At 52.5% G+C, this 19,351-nt stretch overlaps 1 protein-coding gene across 1 annotated transcript in view; it reads right to left on the reverse strand.

Annotated features, from left to right (window-relative positions):
- Positions 1-7,177: 7,177 nt before the first annotated feature.
- Positions 7,178-19,351, reverse strand: part of IL21R (interleukin 21 receptor) — a 51,148-nt gene continuing 38,974 nt past the window's right edge. Inside the window, 6 exon segments of the mRNA XM_010340813.3 lie at positions 7,178-10,490; positions 10,493-11,204; positions 14,111-14,192; positions 14,915-15,014; positions 15,477-15,654; positions 16,617-16,771. Coding sequence (XP_010339115.2) covers positions 10,456-10,490; positions 10,493-11,204; positions 14,111-14,192; positions 14,915-15,014; positions 15,477-15,654; positions 16,617-16,771 — 1,262 coding nt within the window. The 3' untranslated portion in view covers positions 7,178-10,455.

Raw genomic sequence — 19,351 nt, forward strand, 5'->3', positions numbered from 1 at the left:
TTTGAGGCAATCATGTAGAATAGTGGATGTGGTCTGCTTCATAAATAAGACACTGAGCAAATGCTCAATATTTGGGAATGTGTGATAGGGTGGAAAAAAGGTTTGGGTATCCAGCAAATGATTCTTGAAATACTGACCACCGCATCCACATTTCAGAGCCTTAGTTTTCTCCTGTGAGAACGGGGGAAGAGCTGAAGAGCACTGGGTGCGAGTGCGTGGTCCGGTTCAACCCGGTTTCCTTCTCTGCCTGTGCCTCCCAGATGAGGGAGAGTGTGGGCCTGTGTTGGGAAATAGGATGTAGGGTTGGTGGGGACAGCTCTCAGATGGTGAGATGGGGCTTCTGTGAACACCAGGCCACATTCCTACAGCCATTGCCCAGGGATGATCTTGTTCCCTCTTCCCCTCCCTCCTGCCCATCATGAAGCCTCTCATCTGTCCACCCATCTAGCCATCTGTCCATCCATCCATCCGTCCACTTACCCATCCATCCATTCATCTATCCATCCATTCATCTATCCATCCATCTGCTCATCTACCCACCCACCCCCTATTCATCCATCCATTCATCCACCTACTCATCCATCCTTTGATCTGTGCGTTCACGCACCCATCTGTTCATCCGCCTACCCATCCATCCATCCATCCTTCCAAGGCAGCTCTCTGCCCCTCCAAGCTCTGCACAGAAGTCTCCAGAAGCCACAGCATTGACCAGTAGTTGTGAGTTGAGATGCCTTCAGGGGCCAGGCAGGTAACAAACGAGAGGAAAGGGGCCTTGGGTTAAACACTAGGGAGTGATAGCGACTGGAAAACTAAAACGTGTATGCCCAGGCTGTGAAGGAAAGGAAACTGGGCAGAAAGGTTAAGCACTATCTACCAAATAAAACCTACAAAGAGGTAAAAATGGGTCTCTGGCCCTTTTGCAGCTGCCAGAGCAGTACTACGTGGTTGCTGCAGGTCTCCTGCAGAGAGAGCAGGGGCTGCACCGCCCAGATGGGCGCCCGCACGAGGCCTGGACATCTTGGCTTTGTGTCCTCCCCTGTACCCCAGTCCTGCGTTCCTCACTCTGAATTCTGTTTTCTTTTTCTTAGGTAAGCAAGTGTATGAATGCATTCTCTGCCAAATCCAGCATTTCAAATCCTGCTGAAGCCCCTGGGCCCCTCTCCTTCAGGGCCCCTCCCAGCTTCCCTCTCCACATTTCCGTCCATATCTGTCAGTGCACACCCTGGGAAGCCCGGGCCTGTGATGCCATGCAACATAAAACACGCCCTCAGCGCAGCTCACTGCCACTCAGGGACTCCCTGCACGTCCGCATCGGCATGCCTGTGATGGGAGTGTTTTGAGGAAGCAGCCAAGGCTTTAGCGGGAAACCAGCCGGGAAAGCTTTCCCCGAGGGTCCTTCTCCACCACAGCAATGCTGCTGCTCCCTCCTCATCGGACAAGGGCAGTTCTGCAAACGTTTCCATGGGAAATCAGGCACCCACCTTACAGTCCTCACACGGCTCCTGACTTCGTTTTGTTTCCGAATCTTAAAAACAAACCTTTGAAGGGCACCTTTCTTCAGTTAATAATGTAAGAGATGGCATCGCCGTGGTAAAAGTGCCAGGACCCTCAGTTCTTAGGGAGGAGCTGCGTGGCTGGTCTCGCTCACCAAAGTGTCTTGACCTTGATGGAGCTTAAACGTAAAATTTCTGTTTCTTATTTTTATCCTTGAATTCCATTGTCCATGAACGTTTTGAAGCTGCGAATGTGTATCTGCACATACGTGCTGTGTATGTATGTGTTTGGCTGTGTGGACAGGGGGTGTGTGTGTGTGTGTGTGTGCGCGCGCGCGCGCATGCATGGCATCTCCCTCCTTCCTCACCTCCCAGTGCCCAACACAGGTCCATCCACCCCAAGGGTAGAAGTCAGCCTTGTTGAATTAAACCCCTGCCAGTTCACCCCATCCTCATCGCCCCTATTCCCTACCACAGAGGGCTGCTGTGACGATTGTCCAGGGTCCATGCACTTGGGTGTCATTTCCTCCGCCTTCAGCCGACACCTGCAGATTGCAGTGCTCCCCAGCAGGTGGCAGCAGCCGCCCAGCTGTCTCTGTCTTCCATTGCTTCGTCTTGGTTTCCCGTGTCTGTGCTCTTGGTCCATTTCTGTCTCCAGGGTGAGGCCAGTAAGAGCTGACTGGGGCGAGGCATGACTTCTCCGCAAAATCGATGATGTCCTAGCAACAAGATTTCCTCAGCCAGCCAGATGCCAGACACTGTTCTGGGCACGTTACACACACTAACTCCTGGTCCCGCAACAGCACTAAGACATCTGTCTGATCAGTATGCCCATTTCATAGATGAGGAAACTGAGGCACAGGAGGTAAAGTCAAGTCCACAGGGCTGGAGGCCGGAAAGCGGATCTGCTGGCATTCCAGGCTGCCAGCCTCAGGGACCTCCCCGTCACACTGCCTTCCAAGGATGGGATTTGTTTTGGGGTGGTGGGAGAGCCAGCATTGTGCTGGGAGACTAAAGAGTAGGATGAAAGGGTTTCTTGTCAGGGGTCATCAGTTTTTTTTTTTTTTTTTTTTTTAGACAGACTTTCTCTGTTGCCCAGGCTGGAGTGCAGTATCGCCATCTCGGCTCACTGCAACCTCCAGCTCCTGTGCTCAGGCGATTCTCATGCCTCAGCCTCCCAAGTAGCTGGGATTACAGGTGCACACCACCATGCCCAGCTAATTTTTGTAAATTTCATAGAGATGGGGTTTTGCCATGTTGGCCAGCCAGGTCTCAAACTCCTGCCCTCAGGTGATCCACCTGCCTCAGCCTCCTAAAGTGCTGGGATTACAGGCGTGAGCCACACCACGGGTGGCCTGGGGCCATCAATTTTTTAAAGAAAAACCTTCACATTTGTTGCCCTTAAAGACGGAGGAGACCTATGGCCGTCCCATGGTTTCAGCAACAGAGGAAGGGCTCTGGCTCTGATTACAGACTTCCTGGGAGGCCTGTTTCATCTCTACACCTCATTCTGTGCCCTTTCTAGGTCTGGGGCAGATGGTGCCCTCCCCTCCACATACTGCTTTGCCAGTCGGTACTCTACCATTAATTGATTGATTGATTGATTCATTCATTCATTCTAAGCACCGTTCTAGGCTCTGAGACCCAGCAGAGACTAAATCCCTGCTCTAGTGGGGATAGACAATAAATATGATGGGTAAATAACAGACATATTAGAGGGTGTAATAAGTGTGATGGAAAAAACCAAAACCAGGCAGTGGGGTGCTGTACTTTGAATAAAGGGCCCAACCCAGGTAGGCCCCGTGGAGAAGGAAGGTGATGTCCGAGCAAAGACTTCACTCCGTCCTCTCGTCTTGCACGAATGCGCGGGTGTTTCCTGACTGCTGATGAGTCCTCTCCTTGTTCTTCCCTGCTGAGAGTTTGAAGGAAGCGCCTGCTTCCTTTACCGTGAGTGTAATGGGCTCCTGGGAGGGGCGTTGCATGTGCTTGCTGCTCCATCTTCCACCGGAAGTCCCCTTCCTGGGTTTTGTCGGTGCACCTGGGGCTGGGTGGGCTGTGCAGGGCTGTGCCATACCAGGGGGCCAGCAGCCGGGCCCAGGCAAACCACATCCCCAGGTAGAAGGGAGAAAGGGGCTTTCACCTCCAGCTGGGGGACCAAAAGGCACTCAGGAATGGGGCAGGGCATGATGGACTCCAGGAAAATCATCGCCTCTTTCTGGGCCTTGACTTCCCTCCACCTCCTTCCCTTGTTACAGCAGCTGGGACGCCCAGACACCCTCCCAGGCTGAGATCTCGCAGGAACTGTAGATGGTTGGGGAGCTGGGTTTATGTATGCTTTGAATCACCGCAGACAGCAATGCAAGTGTCAAGGCATCTGGAGAGAAGCATGTACGAACTCTGGGAAGGAGACTGGGAAAGGCTGGGGCCACAGCCCTCTTCTCTTCTAACCCGGAGCCTAGCTCAAAATGATAGAAAGACAACCCACCTCTCACTGGGCATGGTAGCTCACGCCTGTAATCCCAGCATTTTGGGAGGCTGAGGTGATTGAATCACTTCTGGGCATGAGTTCGAGGCCAGCCTGAACAACATGGTGAAACCCCTTCTCTACTAAAAATAGAAAAATTAGCAGGGGTTGGTGGCGCACGCCTGTAATCCCAGCTACTCGGGAGGTGGAGGCAGGGGAATTGCTTGAACCTGGGAGGCGGAGGTTTCAGTGAGCTGAGATAGCACCACGGCACTCCACCCTGGGTAACAGAATGAGACTGTCTAAAAACAAAAAATCACAAAGACAACTCATCTAATAAAGGTCGGTCCCACCCTCTCTTTTCATTCCCAGAGCAAGCCGAGAGGCTGATTTCTAACCCCTGCTTTATAAAAGAGAAAACTGAGGCTCGGCGACAGCAAAGGACTTGCCCAGGTCATTCATGAGAAATGCTAGAGCCTGATCTTCTTGTCCCTTTGAATGGGGTCAGTGATACGGTTTGGATGTTTGTCTTCTTCAAATCTCATGTTGAACTGTGATTCTCAATGTTGGAGGTGAGGCCTGGGGTGGGGGTGATTGGATCACGGGGGCGTATCCCGCATGAACAACGTAGCACCATCCACTTGGTGATGAGTGAGTTCTCACTGTGTCAGTTCACGGGAGAGCTGGGAGTTTGTTTGTTTGTTTTTTGATGGAGTCTGGTTCTGTTGCCCAGGCTGGTGTGCAGTGGCACGATCTCGGCTCAATGCAACCTCCTAGGTTCAAGCACCTCTTCTGTCTCAGCCTCCCAAGTAGTAGCTGGGACTATAGACACACATCACCACACCCGGCTAAATTTGTATTTTTTTTTTTTTTTTTTTTTTTTTTTAGTAGAGGCAGGGTTTTATCATATTGGTCAGACTGGTCTCAAACTCCTGACCTCAGGTGATCTGCCCGCCTCGGCCTCCCAAAGTGCTGGGATTACAGGTGTGAGCCACCGGCCTGGCTGGTCTGGTTGTTTAAAAGAGTCTGGATCTCCAACTTTACTCTCTTTCTCCTGCGCTTGCCACATGGCATGCTGGCTCCCCGTCACCTTCCGCTGTGATCGGAAGCTTCCTACACAGCCTACAGAACTGTGAGCCAGTTGAGCCTCTGTGTAAATTACCTAGTCGCTGGTATTGTTCTTTTTTTCTTTTTCTTTTTTTGAGACAGGATCTCACTCTGTCACTCAGGCTGGCGCACAGTGGCGCCATCTGAGCTTACTGCAACCTCTGCCTCCTGGGTTCAAGTGATCCTTGTGTCTTAGCCTCCTGAGTAGCTGGGATTACAGGCATGTACCTCCATGCCTGACTAACTTTTGTATTTTTAGTAGAGACGGGGTTTTGCCAGGTTGGCCAGGTCTTGAACTCCTGGCCTCAAGTGATCACCCACCTTCGCTTCCTGAAGTGCTAGGATTACAGGAGTGATCCCCAGCCCTGCCTGGTATTTCTTTATAGTGACACAAGGACTAATACAGTGTTCTTCCTTAGGATGGAAGGAGAGTCCTTACTGTGGGGATGATATCAGAATAATGCTAGAACACTTTCTGCTGCAAGGGAGAGAAACCCACCTCAAACCAGCTTAAGGAAAAAAATTGATTCAGTCAGGATAGGCGGGGTTATGCTGTGGTAACAAACAGCCCCATTGCAGCAGCTTAGAACAACAAAGGATTGATTTCTTGTTCACAATCCATGTCTGTCACAGGTGAACTGAAATTTCAGTCTGTATCTCCTCATTCAGGCAGATGGAACAGTCACCACCATCATCTGTCTCTGTGACAGAGAGGAAAACACTGTAGGGGGCATGGCAGCCATCTGAAAAGTGCTCTGCCCAAAAGTGAGACCATTCTGCTCACAACTAGCTAGGCTCCACCAGTCACGTGGCCCCATCTGGCTACAGAGGGTCAAGAGGTACAATCCTGCCATGTGCCCAGAAGGCTAAAAGCTGGAAATACTGGGTGAACAGCATAATGACTTCTATACTCATGTATCTAAATGGTCCTGGAGAAATGTAGTTTCAGGCATGGCTGGATCCAGGAGCTCAAGAGCTATTACCAGGACTGTGTCTCCATCTCTCAGCTCTGCCTTCTTGTGTGTTTCTTGCTACCCCTCCCAGTCCCTTCCTTACAGCTCAGTAATCCCAGCAGAAAGAGAATATGAACCAGCTAGGGTATGTCTGTCCCTAAACTGTACTGTTGCCACAGGGAAGGAATGTCCTATTGGCCAGGCCTGGGTCACGCAGCCACTCCCAGAGTGGGGGTCAGCCACATCCCCAGGCTATAGCACGGGCAGATGCAGCAGCACCCACAGGGGTCTGCTAAACCTTCCTAACCTCTGGATCTACACGCTTCCCAGCAGAGCATGGTGAAAAAGAACTGAAATTGGCATCAGGAGCCCAGAGTTCTGGTTCCGACTCCGACCACTCATTCAGTGTGTGACCTCAGATCATCTGTCAGATGGATGAGTCTGCCCCTCAGCGCTTGCAGACAGCAAGGTGAGGAGTGAGTCAGCTGGGAAAGTGTTGGGATGGGTCCCCCTTCCTCTTAAGTGAGGGTCCTTATCGATTCTGGCCTAGTCTTTGGAAGGCGAGGAGCTGCCAGTCCCGCTGCTTCTGACCCTTAGTCACACCTCCAGGCCTTTGTCCAGGCTCTTCCCTCTGCCCCAAATAACTGGTACATCTAACAACTTCTATTCATTTTTCCTTTTTTTATTTTGATTTTTGAGAGCGAGTCTTGCTCTGTTGCCCAGGATGGAGTGCAGTGGTGCCATCTGCTCGCTGCAACTTCCGCCTCCTGGATTCTCCTGCCTCAGCCTCCCAAGTAGCTGGGATTACAGCCGCCTGCCACCACACCCAGCTAATTTTTGTATTTTTAGTAGAGACTGGGTTTTACCATGTTGCCCAGGCTGGTCTCGAACTCCTGACCTCAAATGGTCCGTCCACCTCAGCCTCCCAAAATGCTAGGATTAGTCATGAGCCACTGCTCCCAGCCTCCTATTCATTTTTCAAAGTCCAACCAACACCACCTCCTCCCTGAAGCCCCCTGGCCCTCTTGATGTGCTGTCTGGGTTACCATCACTAAGTGAGCTGGGACTCGCTCATACCAGCCAAGAGAGCAGATTGTGCATATCTCTTCCTAACTCTGTGTTTAGACTGAAATCAGGCACTTGAAATTACACCATGGAAATAAGCAAATGCTACAAATCAGGCTTTATTGAGTGCCTACCATGTGCCAGGCTGGAACTAAAGGCAGTGATCAAAATAGAGTTGCTGGCCTGTAGACTTGTGTTTTGTCTTCACCTTTGTCTTCAGTATCTGTTTATCTCTGTCTATCCAACCAACCATTCTTCCTTCAAACGTGTTATCAAAGCCATTAAGAGTAATAGCAAAGACGTTTGCACCAACCTAATACGATCCTTCTGTCCAACCACACATCCATCCATCCTCCGTCCACCCTCCCACCTACTAATCCGTCCTTCTAGGTGACCCAGCTCTTGTCTCCAACATTTTTTTTTTAAGAGACAGGGTCTTGTTCTGTGACCAGGCAGTCACAGCTCACTGCAGCCTCAAACTCCTGGGCTCAGGCGCTCCTCCCACCTTAGCCTCCCGAGTAGCTGGGACTACAGGCAAGCTCCACCGCGCCTGGATAATTTTTTTAAGAATAATTTTTGTAGAGATGGGGTCTTGCTATGTTACCCAAGCTGGTCTTGAACTCCTGGCCTCAAGTGATCCACCTGCTTCAGCCTCCCAAAGTGCAGGGATCACAGGCATGAGCCACTGCAGCCAGCCTCCAACTTCGCTCCTCCATGTTTATGAGCTGAGTTCCCTTCAAATGTGGGGTTCTAAGGAGCCTCGTCTGCTCCACTCCAGAACACCCTCCATCTGGCCTCAGTCAGGCCCTCCCCAGCCATCCGTGTTCCCCTCCCTCACCCAGCGAGCTCTGGGTGCAGGAGAGCTGTGCTGGTTTCCTGAGAGCCTGTGGCTCAGGTGGCACCCACAGCTGGCTCCTGGAACCTGATGCCCCCAAGAGGGTGTGAAAACCACAGCACATCTGGACCCAAGAGTCCCTAGGGTGCAGGTGTGGGTGTAGGGGTGGTGAGGGCTGCTCCCCTGTGCAGAAGCTGTGCTTCCACTCTCTCGCTCCCATCTGAGTCTCACACCCCCCGATCCCAGGCTCACAGGCCCACTCTTATAACCATCAACATTCTAGAACCTTCCAGTCTCCCGCCAGGCACCAAGGACTCTCATGCATTCTCTCAGCGACCTCTCCCAACTACCCCACTTCACAGATGAGTCACAAAGGAGCCTTCGACAGGACTGACTTCTGCTGACTTCCAACCCAACCCTGCTCCAAAAGCCAGAGCTGGCTCCTCCACCACGGCCCTCCAGCCAGCAGTCTGGCCTTTGGGGAGGAAAGTGGGATCGGGCCAGGGTGGCGGTCCTCTTCCAGGTTCCCAAGACTCCCCAGGGTGCAGGTGCAGGGGGCGGAAATATTTGGTGAACATCATAATGACTTCCATTCTCATATCTAAATGGTCCGGGAGAAACGTGGTTTCAGGCATAGCTGGACCAGGAGCTCAAGAGCTATTACGAGGACTATGTCTCCATGACTCAGGCTCTGGAGCTGAATAACACTCTTTGCTGCTGTAACCTTGCTTGGTCTTCAAAAACCCAAGCCACTTCTAAGATGGGCACCCTTAGGGGGAAAGCAACATATTTCCTTAAAAAATGTGTGTGTGTGTGTGTGTGTGTGTGTGTGTGTGTGTGTGTGTATAGAGAGAGAGAAAGAGAGGAGAGAGAGGTGAGTTTTATGCAATACCTGGCACCTACATCTACTTCTATACTAAACTGATATTCAGTGACGTACCTTGAGAATGTTGCTAAGAGGCTGGGTGTGGTGACTCACGCCTGTAATCCCAGCACTTTGAGAGGCCGAGGCAGGCAGATCATCTGAGGTCAGGAGTTTGAGACCAGCCTGGCCAACATGGTGAAACCCCATCTCTACTAAAAATACAAAAATTAGCCAGGCGTGGTGGTGCGTGCCTGTAATCCTAGCTATTCGGGAGGCTGAGGCAGAATAGCTTGAACCCAGGAGGCAAAGGCTGCAGTGAGCCGAGATCATGCCACTGCACTCCAGCCTGAGCGACAGACTGAGACTCTAGTTTCAAAAGAAAAACAAAATGTTGCTAAGAAGTATTTTCTTAGCTTCTTAATTCACATTTCAACAGGTTCTCTGACAAATCATTGACATACAACTTGACCTCCCTCTAATTCTCCAGGATGAACAAATAAGACGCTGGATTGAATTGCTGAATTGGGGCAGGATGTGTGGCTGGAGGGCACTGCCTGGTTTCGGCCCGCACCCTCCCTCCCCCAGTGCCACAGGAGGAGGGTCCCATGAGCCTTGGCTGGGCACGTAATTGGTGTTTAATAAATATCTCTTGGGTGCACAAACGGAATTTTTAAAAACTTAGTAGCAGAAGTCAGAAAAAGAAATCTTGGTGGCTGGAGAGCTGTTTCCAAGAGATGAGACGGACTGGTTTTAAGCCTGGAAACCCCCCCAAGCGGCCCTCTGCAGTTGGGACAGCCCCACCGATGCCCAGGCTGTTGGGGATGATGGGTGTTCTCACCCCCGCCCACCTCCTGTGAGCCTCCGCTGTGGCTGCAGAAGGAAGGAAGCTGACGTATACTGAGGGTCTGCTCTGGGCTGCGTACTAGACACAAGTGACATCACCAGTTTCCCCTAGGTGGGTCATGCCTTCCGCATTGTCTGGACAAAGAAACTCTAGCCCAGAGAGGGGAGGCAACTTGGCTCAGATAGCACAGCCAGAAGGTATCAGAGTCAGGATTCGAACTTTCCTCTATGGGTTGCCCAAACTCTTCCCAACCCGGGGTGGGGTCACTGTGGGCTCACTGCAACCCCTTTCCCTCCCTGCTGGCAGGTGACAAGGGACCATAGGGACTTTTGGAAGCTCCTGGAGGCAGATGCTGGAGGGCTGGGCTTGGCCTCTGCTGCAAGCAATGCCCTGTACCCACAAGGCCCCGAAGGGGCCGTGGACCAGTGTGTAACACAAGACCCCGGCAAGGACGAAGGCTGTTGTCATCTGTTGCCCACAGACACGTTTGCTGTGCACCCTGGTACACTCGGGTGAGCTCCCTGGGCCCTGAATGCATAGAGTACCATGGACATTATCCAGGCCCACAGGCACGTGCAGTCACACACACACGTCGACGTCACTGTGCCCACACCTGAGATACACACACACACACACACACACACACACACGCACATACACACATGCACCTACACACGCATGCACACATGCACGCACACATGCACACACGCAGACACTGTAAACATCAGGCTCGAAGGCTGCAGGTGTCTTCAATCACAGCCCAGGTGACCTTGTCTCTGGCTCAGGGCCCGGTATCCAGTGGCCAGCTCTGGACAGCTAGTCAGCCTCACTAGCTGGCCTGGGGTCCAGGGCTCGAGAGTGTTGAGGGATGACCACCCACTGGCGGAGGTAGCTCCGGGGCGGGCCTTCGTCCCCAGGACTGGTGAAGTCACACTCCACAGGGCTGCTGCAGTCAGAGCCCGCGAAGCCACTGTCAAACGTGTCCATATCCAGGCCGGCCGGGGGCGAGCCCGCCTCACTCTCTAAGGCCCCTCCAGGTGACCGGCCACCCCAGGGCAGTCCCCCAGCCCAGTCCTCCCCATCTGCAAGGGGTGGCCTTAGTCTGTCCAGGAGGCTTCCCAGGGGCCCTCCTAGCCCAGGACTGCCAGCCGAGACACAGCCACAGGAGAGGACTGTGGTGTCCGCGTCCAAGAGTGGGTCCTCTAGGCCTGGGCTGGGCTCAAGGCCGGCGTCCAGATCCAGGGCTGGGTAGCCGTCATCCTCACAGCTGCAAGGCCCGGTGCACAGCCCCTCTGCATCTAGCACAGTCACTGTGTCGATGGACAGCAGGCCGTACGGCCGGTCCCTCTCCTCGCTGTAAGCTGAGCCCCCGGAGTTCTGGGCCGTGGCCCAGGAGCTGGGCTTGGGCACACTGTCAGACTCCACCAGCTCTGCCGGTTCTCGCAGCTCCGTGAGCTGCAGCCTCTTGGCCGGACTCCGTGGCAAGTGGTAACTGTACACCTCCAGGGCTGAGGGCACCTCTGGGCTCCAGGGTCCCAGCTCCAGGATGGAGGCGGTGAGGGGTGCACCCACCCATTTCTGTGAGAGAGAAAAAGAGAGTGAGTCATAGCACAGGATGAGGGTACGGCGAGGGTTTTCTTATTTTTTTACTTTTATTCTTTTGAGACAGTCTGACTCTGTTGCCCAGGCTGCAGTGCGGTGGTGCCGTCTTGGCTCACCACAACCTCTGCCTCCCAGGTTCAAGCGATTCTCCTGCCTCAGCCTCCCAGGTAGCTGGTACTAACAGGCATGCACCACCACGCCCACCTAATTTTTGTATTTTTAGTAGAGACGGGGTTTCACCACATTGGCCAGACCTAGTCTTGAACTCCTGACCTCAGGTGATCCACCCACCTTGGCCTCCCAAAGTGCTGGGATTAGAGGGGTGAGCCACTGTGCACCAGCCAAGTGAGGGTTTAAACTGATAGAGAGACACAGACACAGAGACGAAGAGACATCAAGAAAGAGACATGAAAACAAAGACACTCAGAGAGGGGAGGAAGAGAGAGAGAGGGAGGGAGAGAGGGAGGGAGGGAGGGAGGGAGGGATTGGGACCATGATGTGCTCCCACCATAGTGGGGGTCCCCACTGGTGTCCCCCTCCTACTCTGGGCCTCAGTTTCCCCACTTGTAGAAGGGAGTTGCTACCCCTAGTAGCCTGACTATTCAGACAACTGGTGGCCCCATAGCCCCAGCAGGAGCTAAGATTCCTGAGTCAAGGAGACATGAGGGCAGGAGGGCCTGAGGCCTGAGTGACACCTGAGCCATCTCCTCCTTTCCCTCCTCCTTGATGTTTCTTGAAACCCAGCACTCTCCTGGTTTATGTGTCCCCACCAGACAGACACTGGCCCCAGGCACAAGTCTTGTCTCTTCCGTCCATGGCTCTATCCCCAGTGCCTAGCACACAGTAGGTGCTCAATAAATGTTTATTAACGAACGAGTGGAGTGAATCAGTGAAAAGCCACTTGGAAAGGCCTTTGTACACTTTGAGGATAAAGGATGTAGGTGATGTTGGCTGAGGCAGTGGCCCTTACACTTGAAGGACCCTCCTTCCCTCCCCTGCTGGGACTCCCATTCATGACACCAGAATCCCCATGCAATTGGCAAGGACAATCCCTGAGAATGGGAATCTCCCTGTTTTGACCTCATGTTCCTCAAAAACTCATCTGAGAACCGTCATGTGGCCACCACCACTGATTTGAAGTCACTTCTCAGCTGTGCGCCCTTAAGCCAATTACCCTCTCTGTGCCTCAGTTTCCTCATCTGGAAAATGGACCTAATTATAGCACCCACCCATAAAGTCATAGTGAGGGTTAAGTGAGTCACTGTATGTGATGCTCCTAGTGGACTCCCTGGTATATAGAAGGGCTATATGAGTATTGGTAAAAATCAACCCAAAATAAATGTGATATTTGAACTTTAGGGAAGAGAAAAGGGTGGATTTTATGTGAGTTGGAATCCAGGTTCCTCCCTGCCTGTTCTGAGCCTTGGCTTCCTCTCAGGTGCCCCAGGGGGCAGTGGAACACCCACTCCACAGGGGCTGCTGTATGAGAATGAGTGAGGCAGGAGGCGTGTCCAGCGCAGCACCAGGCAGACAGGAGGAGCCCGATCAATGCTCTAGGTCTACGTTGTCTGACTGTCAGGCTCAGCTGCAGCAGGTGGCACTGTCCCTCCTACCTCTGCCACCACATCCTCTCTGCAGCAGCCCCTCCCACTCCTGCAGGGTGGGTGACACACCTGTAATTGGGCACAGATAATCCTGTGGGTGCTGGTGGGTGGTGGTGAGGTGGAGGCTTCGCAAAGATTGGTGTGTTTTGCCCCGGGAGGCCAGACCCTTCCCAGAACCCACTCCCTCTCCAACCCAGATTAAGGGCACCGGAGAAGGGACTGGGCGAGTGGCAGGGGGGTGGCAATCTGTGACTTGAGACCACCAACCTCACTCCCTCTCCCAGTCTAGCTTCTTGTGCTGGGCAATGCTGCATGCTCTTGTTTAATGTTTCTTTTTTATTTGATTTTTTTTTTTTTTTTTCTGAAACGGAGTTTTGCTCTTGTTACCCAGGCTGGAGTGCAATGGCGCAATCTCGGCTCACTGCAACCTCCGCCTCCCGGGTTCAGGCAATTCTCCTGCCTCAGCCTCCTGAGTAGCTGGGATTACAGGCACACGCCACCATGCCCAGCTGATTTTTTGTATTTTTGGTAGAGACGGGGTTTCACCATGTTGACCAGGATGGTCTCGATCTCTTAACCTCGTGATCCACCCACCTCAGCCTCCCAAAGTGCTGGGATTACAGGCATGAGCCACCGCGCCTGGCCTGATTTGATTTTTTTTTTGATAGCATCTGTGTCTGTTGCCCAGACTGGAGTGCAGTGGTGTGATCATAGCTCACTGCAGCCTAGGAACGACCCTTCTGCCTCAGCCTCCCAAGTAGCTGGGACTACAGGCACGCACCATCTCGCTTGAATGATTTTTAAACTTTTTATAGAGACGGGGAGGTGGAGTGGTCGTAGAGGGTCTCCCTATGTTGCTCAGGCTGTTCTCAAGCAATCCACCTGCTTTGGCCTCCCAAAGTGCTGGGACTGCAGACGTGAGCCACTGTACCAATTCACCCATTCACGGTCCTGGCAGTGAACTCTCCCTGCAGGACTGGGCATATCTCAGGAGTGGCAGTGGTCTGGCAGGGTCCCAGGCAATGCATACTTTTGGAATTCTTCAACAGTTGAAGGATACCTGGTCAAATCTTGTATAATTCTCCTGCCAATTCTCCACCACAAGAATAACTGTCTGCACTTGGCACGTGGGGAAACTGAGGCCTGGCTTGTGGCTTGACTGAGATCTGGATGCTCTAGGCCTGTGGGGTGAGACTGGGGGGCCTGGGGTGAGGGGAGGTCGGGCTTCTGAAGAGGAGGAGGGGCTCAGAGGGACTCGTCACAGGGTGGGGTGCTCACCTTGAAGTCTCCTCCGTAGCACTTGTACAGAGGCAGGAAGAAATTCTCGGGACTGGGGACGACCCATGTCTTCTTCCACAGCCTGAGGGGCAGAAAGGGTGAGGCCCCTGACTCACTAGAGGCCAGCGTGGCTTCCCATTCGGACACTCCCCAGATTTATCCTACAGGAGCTTCTGCGTATCACAAGACACAGCCTGGGCACCTCCCGCCTTCCTCAGGGCTTGGTTCCCCCATCTGGGAGCAGCGAGTCTCCCTTGCCGGCTCCCGAAGGGGTATCAAGGTTATGTTCTTGGCTGCCTGTGCTGTGCTGGGCAAATGCTGCCCCTTCTGAGCCTCAACTTCTTTATGTGCAACCAGGAGTGCACAGAGAGGCCATCTCAGAGGTGTGGAGTATTGCTCCCACCTATTCACCACCACCTGGTGGTCCCTGATGACCCGCAGACCTCAAAGCTTAAAATCCACTGGACGAGATCACAGCTGAGGTCCCTGTTTAAGGGCCCAGAGTTTCAATCCCAATTTCTCCACCTCGGAGCTGTGTGACTTTGGGCAAATTCCTTGACCGCTCTGTGCCTCAGCTTCCCCATTTGTAAAACAGGGGCAACTGCAGTGTCTCAAGCTCATAGGGCTGCCATGGGAGTCAAGTGAGTGCCCTGCAGGATGTCCAGCATGCAGCAGCTGTGAGCTGGTTATTATCCCATCGCCGTCATTGTGATCACAATGACAGGCATGTTCCCCAACCCTGGGTGTGCCATAGAGGGGCAGCGGCCCAGCCCGACCACCTCCCTGCCTTCCTCATGGCCTCACCTCCAGGCTGGGTGGGTCTTCAGGCCCCAGAAGGCAGGAATGAAGACTATGACAAGCAGGAGGAGAAGCAGCAGGTGAGGGTTCCAGCCTTCCTTTAACTCTGGGAGGGAAGCAAAGGGTTAAAAGGCACCAGCTCTACCAGAGGCCACGTGTGGTGAGCGTGGTGGGAAATGGGTCTGGGGTAGAGTGGAAAGGGGTGGGAGAGGCTGCTACTGTTAGTGTCTTGAAGTGAGATGGTTCCAATCTTGTTCTCATTTCTCATCCCAGGCAAGTAACTTCATTTCTCCAAGCCTCAGTTATCTCATCTGAAAAATGGGGCTGTTCCCACTTCAGAGTTAGGGGTATCAAATGCCTAACAGAAGAAGCAGCAGCTGGCATCCAGCACAGGGCCTGGCCAGCAGGGGCTCTAGAAATGGCACACTGAAGGGCTACATCTGGGGATGAACAACTGAATACCTCCCAGCTGTGCCAGACAGCTCCGGGCTTACGGTGGCTAGACCACGACAAGATTACGGTGGCTAGACCACCAGGAGTGGGGTGTCCATCCCAGCTTCACACCTACCCTCTGACTGGGTCTGAAAGATGACCGGGTCACTCCACTCGCTCCAGGTCCCCTGGTAGGAGGAGCCAGGCATGGGCCCTGCTCGCACCTGCAGCTCATAGCTCGAGTCTTTGCAGAACTCCAAGGGGAGGAGGGAGACACTTCTTGAGTCCACTGAGATCAGCTTTCTCCTTGGACTCTGCCAGTACAAGGAAAGGACACAGCAGGTCAGGGTGCAACCAGGCCATCCCCTGCCTCCAGCAGAGCCACCTCTTTCCCAGCTTCCATCGGAGGGGCTGAGCATCTCTTTTCTTCCCACCAGAATCAGGCCTATGCCTGAGTAGCTGGACTCAGGCATGGGCAGCACAGACTCACCAGCACTGCCTGGTCTTTGCCCGTGATAGGATGCTCTGTTTGATTTCTCTTTGATTCCAATTCACCCATTCACGGTCCTGGCAGTGAACTCTCCCTGCAGGACTGGGCGTATCTCAGGAGTGGCAATGGTCTGGCAGGATCCCAGGCAATGCATACTTTTGGAATTCTTCAACAGTTGAAGACATTCTCAACTGACGTGGTGGTGTAAGTCTCAATACATCAATTGAGAGTGTCTTCAACTGCTGAAAATTCCAAGAGTTGACATGCTGACATTCCCAACAGTGGGTATTTCTAGACGTCTTTAACTACAGACATCTTAGCAATAGATACCTCTGGAAATCTTCCACTGGGAACTTTCTAAAGTATGGTACTCATGGACATCTTCAGCTGGGACTATTCTAAAAGATGGGCACTTCTAGAACTCTTCAGCTGTGACTATCATTATTACTATTTTTAGTTTTTAGAGACAGGGTCTCACTTGTGACTGTTCTAAATAGTGGGTTGGAAGGACACCTCTCAAAGCCTTCATGTTTGAAGCAATGAGCCCTCTAATACTGGACTTTTTTTTTTCTTTTTTGAGATTAAGTCTTGCTCTGTTGCCCAGGCTAGAGTGCAGTGGCACAATCCCAGCTTACTGCAACATCTGTAAGAGGGTGCTCGCGCCCTTGGTCTCTGTTCTTGGCCATGAATGACGGTGCTCACCTGTCTCCTTCACAGATGCCCCTGCACTTCCTTCTCTCCCCTCCCCTTCCCCCACTTAGCTGCACAGATCCCCGCGTTCCTCACCACAGCCCAGGGGTCTCCCCGGTTCCTGTACTGTAGCTCATACTGAAGCTTGCCCTTCAGCATGAAGAAGTCAGGGTCTTCGTAATCCGAGCGCCAGGAGATATTATACTGTCCTGAGAAGGTCACGGTGACGTTGAAAGGGGGAGCCGGCTTGACTGGGTGGAGAAACCCAGGAAGAGAAAATGGCATGAGATTTTGCTGCAGGTGAAAAGGATTTGCTGATGGGAAGAAGTCCTACCTGCCCCAGCCCCTGCCATCCTGCCTGACCCCTGAGATGGAGACAAACAACCCTGAGTGATTGTGCGCAAAGCACTCCTGACTCTGGGCTTCCGTGTATTCTTCTGGAAACTGAGGGATTTAGACTTGATCAGGGTTGCAAACTCAGGGGCAGGCAGGTCTCAGAGACGGGTGAAGCAGGTTTAGGGATTGTGAAGAAATGAAAGAGTTAAAAGTGAATGGCTCCAGCCACAGAGAGTGGTAAGCTTTTCTAAGTTTTCTAGGGAAACACTCACATGCACATGCATACACACACGTACATGCACGCAAGCACATGCGCACCCATGCATGCACACATGTGCACACCCATGCATGCCCCCACGCACATGTATGCAAGCACATGCACACGTGCACATGCACACCCACGCATGCACACATGTGCACACCCATGCGTGCCCCCCACGCACATGTATGCAAGCACATGCACACGTACACATGCACACCCATGCATGCACACATGTGCACACCTATGCATGCCCACACGCACACATGTATGCAAGCACATAAACACATACACACACCCATGCATGCACACATGTGCACACCTATGCATGCCCACACGCACACATGTATGCAAGCACATAAACACATACACACACACCCATGCATGCACACACACATGTGTAAATGCACACACACATACGAAATCTGAAATCCTGCTTTCTATGCACTGAAGGGCAAGTTTCAGTATGAGTTGCAGAATGGGAAACAGGAGGCACCCGGAATTATCATGTGAAATCTCACAAGGATTTTTTCTCTTAGAGACACGATCTCACTGTGTGGTCCAGGCTGGAGTGCAGTGGTGTGATCATAGCTCACTGCAGCCTCAACCTCCTGGACTCAACCCATCCTCCCACCTCAGCCTCCCAAGTAGTTGGGACTACAGGTGGGTGCTACCACACCGGGCTATTAATTTTTCTATTTTGTACAAATGGGGTCTCACTATGTTTGAGACCAGCCAGGCTAGTCTCAAACTCCTGGCTTCAAGTGGTCCTCCCACCTCAGCCTCCCAAAATGCTGGAATTGCAGGTATAAGCCACTGTACCCGGTCTATCTTAAGTTTTGAAATTAACTACCCATTCAAAAATGTCCTCAGTGACATGCTGGCAAATCCATTCATTTTCCATTTCTGTTCTAAATGATGGTACCATTTTCTTTCAACCCCAGCTACTTCAAGCAGTTGAAGACTCTTCTTAGCATGAATGCTAATGATGAGGGTTGCCATTAACCAGAGCCTGCCTGGCTGCCCTGCTCCGGGCAGACACCCCACAGTGGCCCTGGGAGGCCGATCTGATGGTCCTCATCTTTCAGCGTCTCCCAGCAAGTGCAAGAGCCAAGCTCTGGGCCATAACAGTAAGCTTTCATGGACAGCCTCAAGATGAAGGTCAAAGCCGGCATTCTAGTTTTGCTCCATCTGAAGGACATTTCGTGGACTTGAGCAGAACATATGTTAAGAGCCTTAAATTCCTCTCTTGTAAAATGGCTCGGCTTCTGTATCATGAGACTTCAAGTTCAAAGGGATGAAGCTATTTAGCCGGAGGCGGTGACTTCAGGGGAACCAAGTGACAGGTGTCTATGAGTGTCAGAGAGGAGTTGCAGGCCTCTGGCCTCATCTTCCCCACTTTCTCTCTTTGCCTGCCTGCCTCCCTCCCTCCCTCGCTCGCTTCTTTCCTTCCTTTCTTCTCTTTCTATCTCTCTTTCTTTCGTTCCTCTCTTCTTTCTTTTATTTTGGACACAGAATCTTTCTCTGTCACCCAGGCTAGAGTGCAACAGCATGATCTCAGCTCACTGCAACCTCCGCCTCCCAAGCACAAGCGATTCCATGGCCTCAGTCTCCCAAGTAGCTGGGACTATAGGTGCGCACCACCACGCCTGGCTAATTTTTGTATTTTTAGTAGAGACAGGGTTTCCCCATGTTGGCCAGGCTGGTCTTGAACTCCTGACCTCAAGTGATCCGCCCGCCTCAACCTCCCACAGTGCTGGGATTACAGGCACAAGCCACCACACCTGACCGTCTTCTCCCCTTTCCATCTGCCACCATCGAGCACCCTGCACGTCTCACCCTGTAATGTTTTTACCATGTGCCCCCTCGCTGGACTCTTAGCTTCTTGGGGTGGAGATTTTGTCCTCTGCATTCCTTCTGTGCCCACAGCGCCTAGAACACAGCCTGGGACACAGTAGGCCCTCAATAAGTATTTGGCAAATTAGGCTGGGTGAGGTGGCTCACGCCTAAAATCTCAGCACTTTGGGAGGCTGAGGCGGCAGGATTGCTTGAGGCCAGGGGTTTAAGACCAGCCTAGGCAACACAGCAAGATCCTAGCTCTACAAAAAAATTTAAAAATTTGCCAGGCATGGTGATGTGCACCTGTAGTCCCAGCTAATCAGGCTGAACTGGGAGGATCGCTAGAGCCCAGGAGTTCCAGGCTGCAATGGGCTGTTGTATATTCATATACATTTGC

This window comes from Saimiri boliviensis, chromosome 12 (assembly GCF_048565385.1).
Source record: "Saimiri boliviensis isolate mSaiBol1 chromosome 12, mSaiBol1.pri, whole genome shotgun sequence".
NCBI lineage: Eukaryota > Metazoa > Chordata > Mammalia > Primates > Cebidae > Saimiri > Saimiri boliviensis.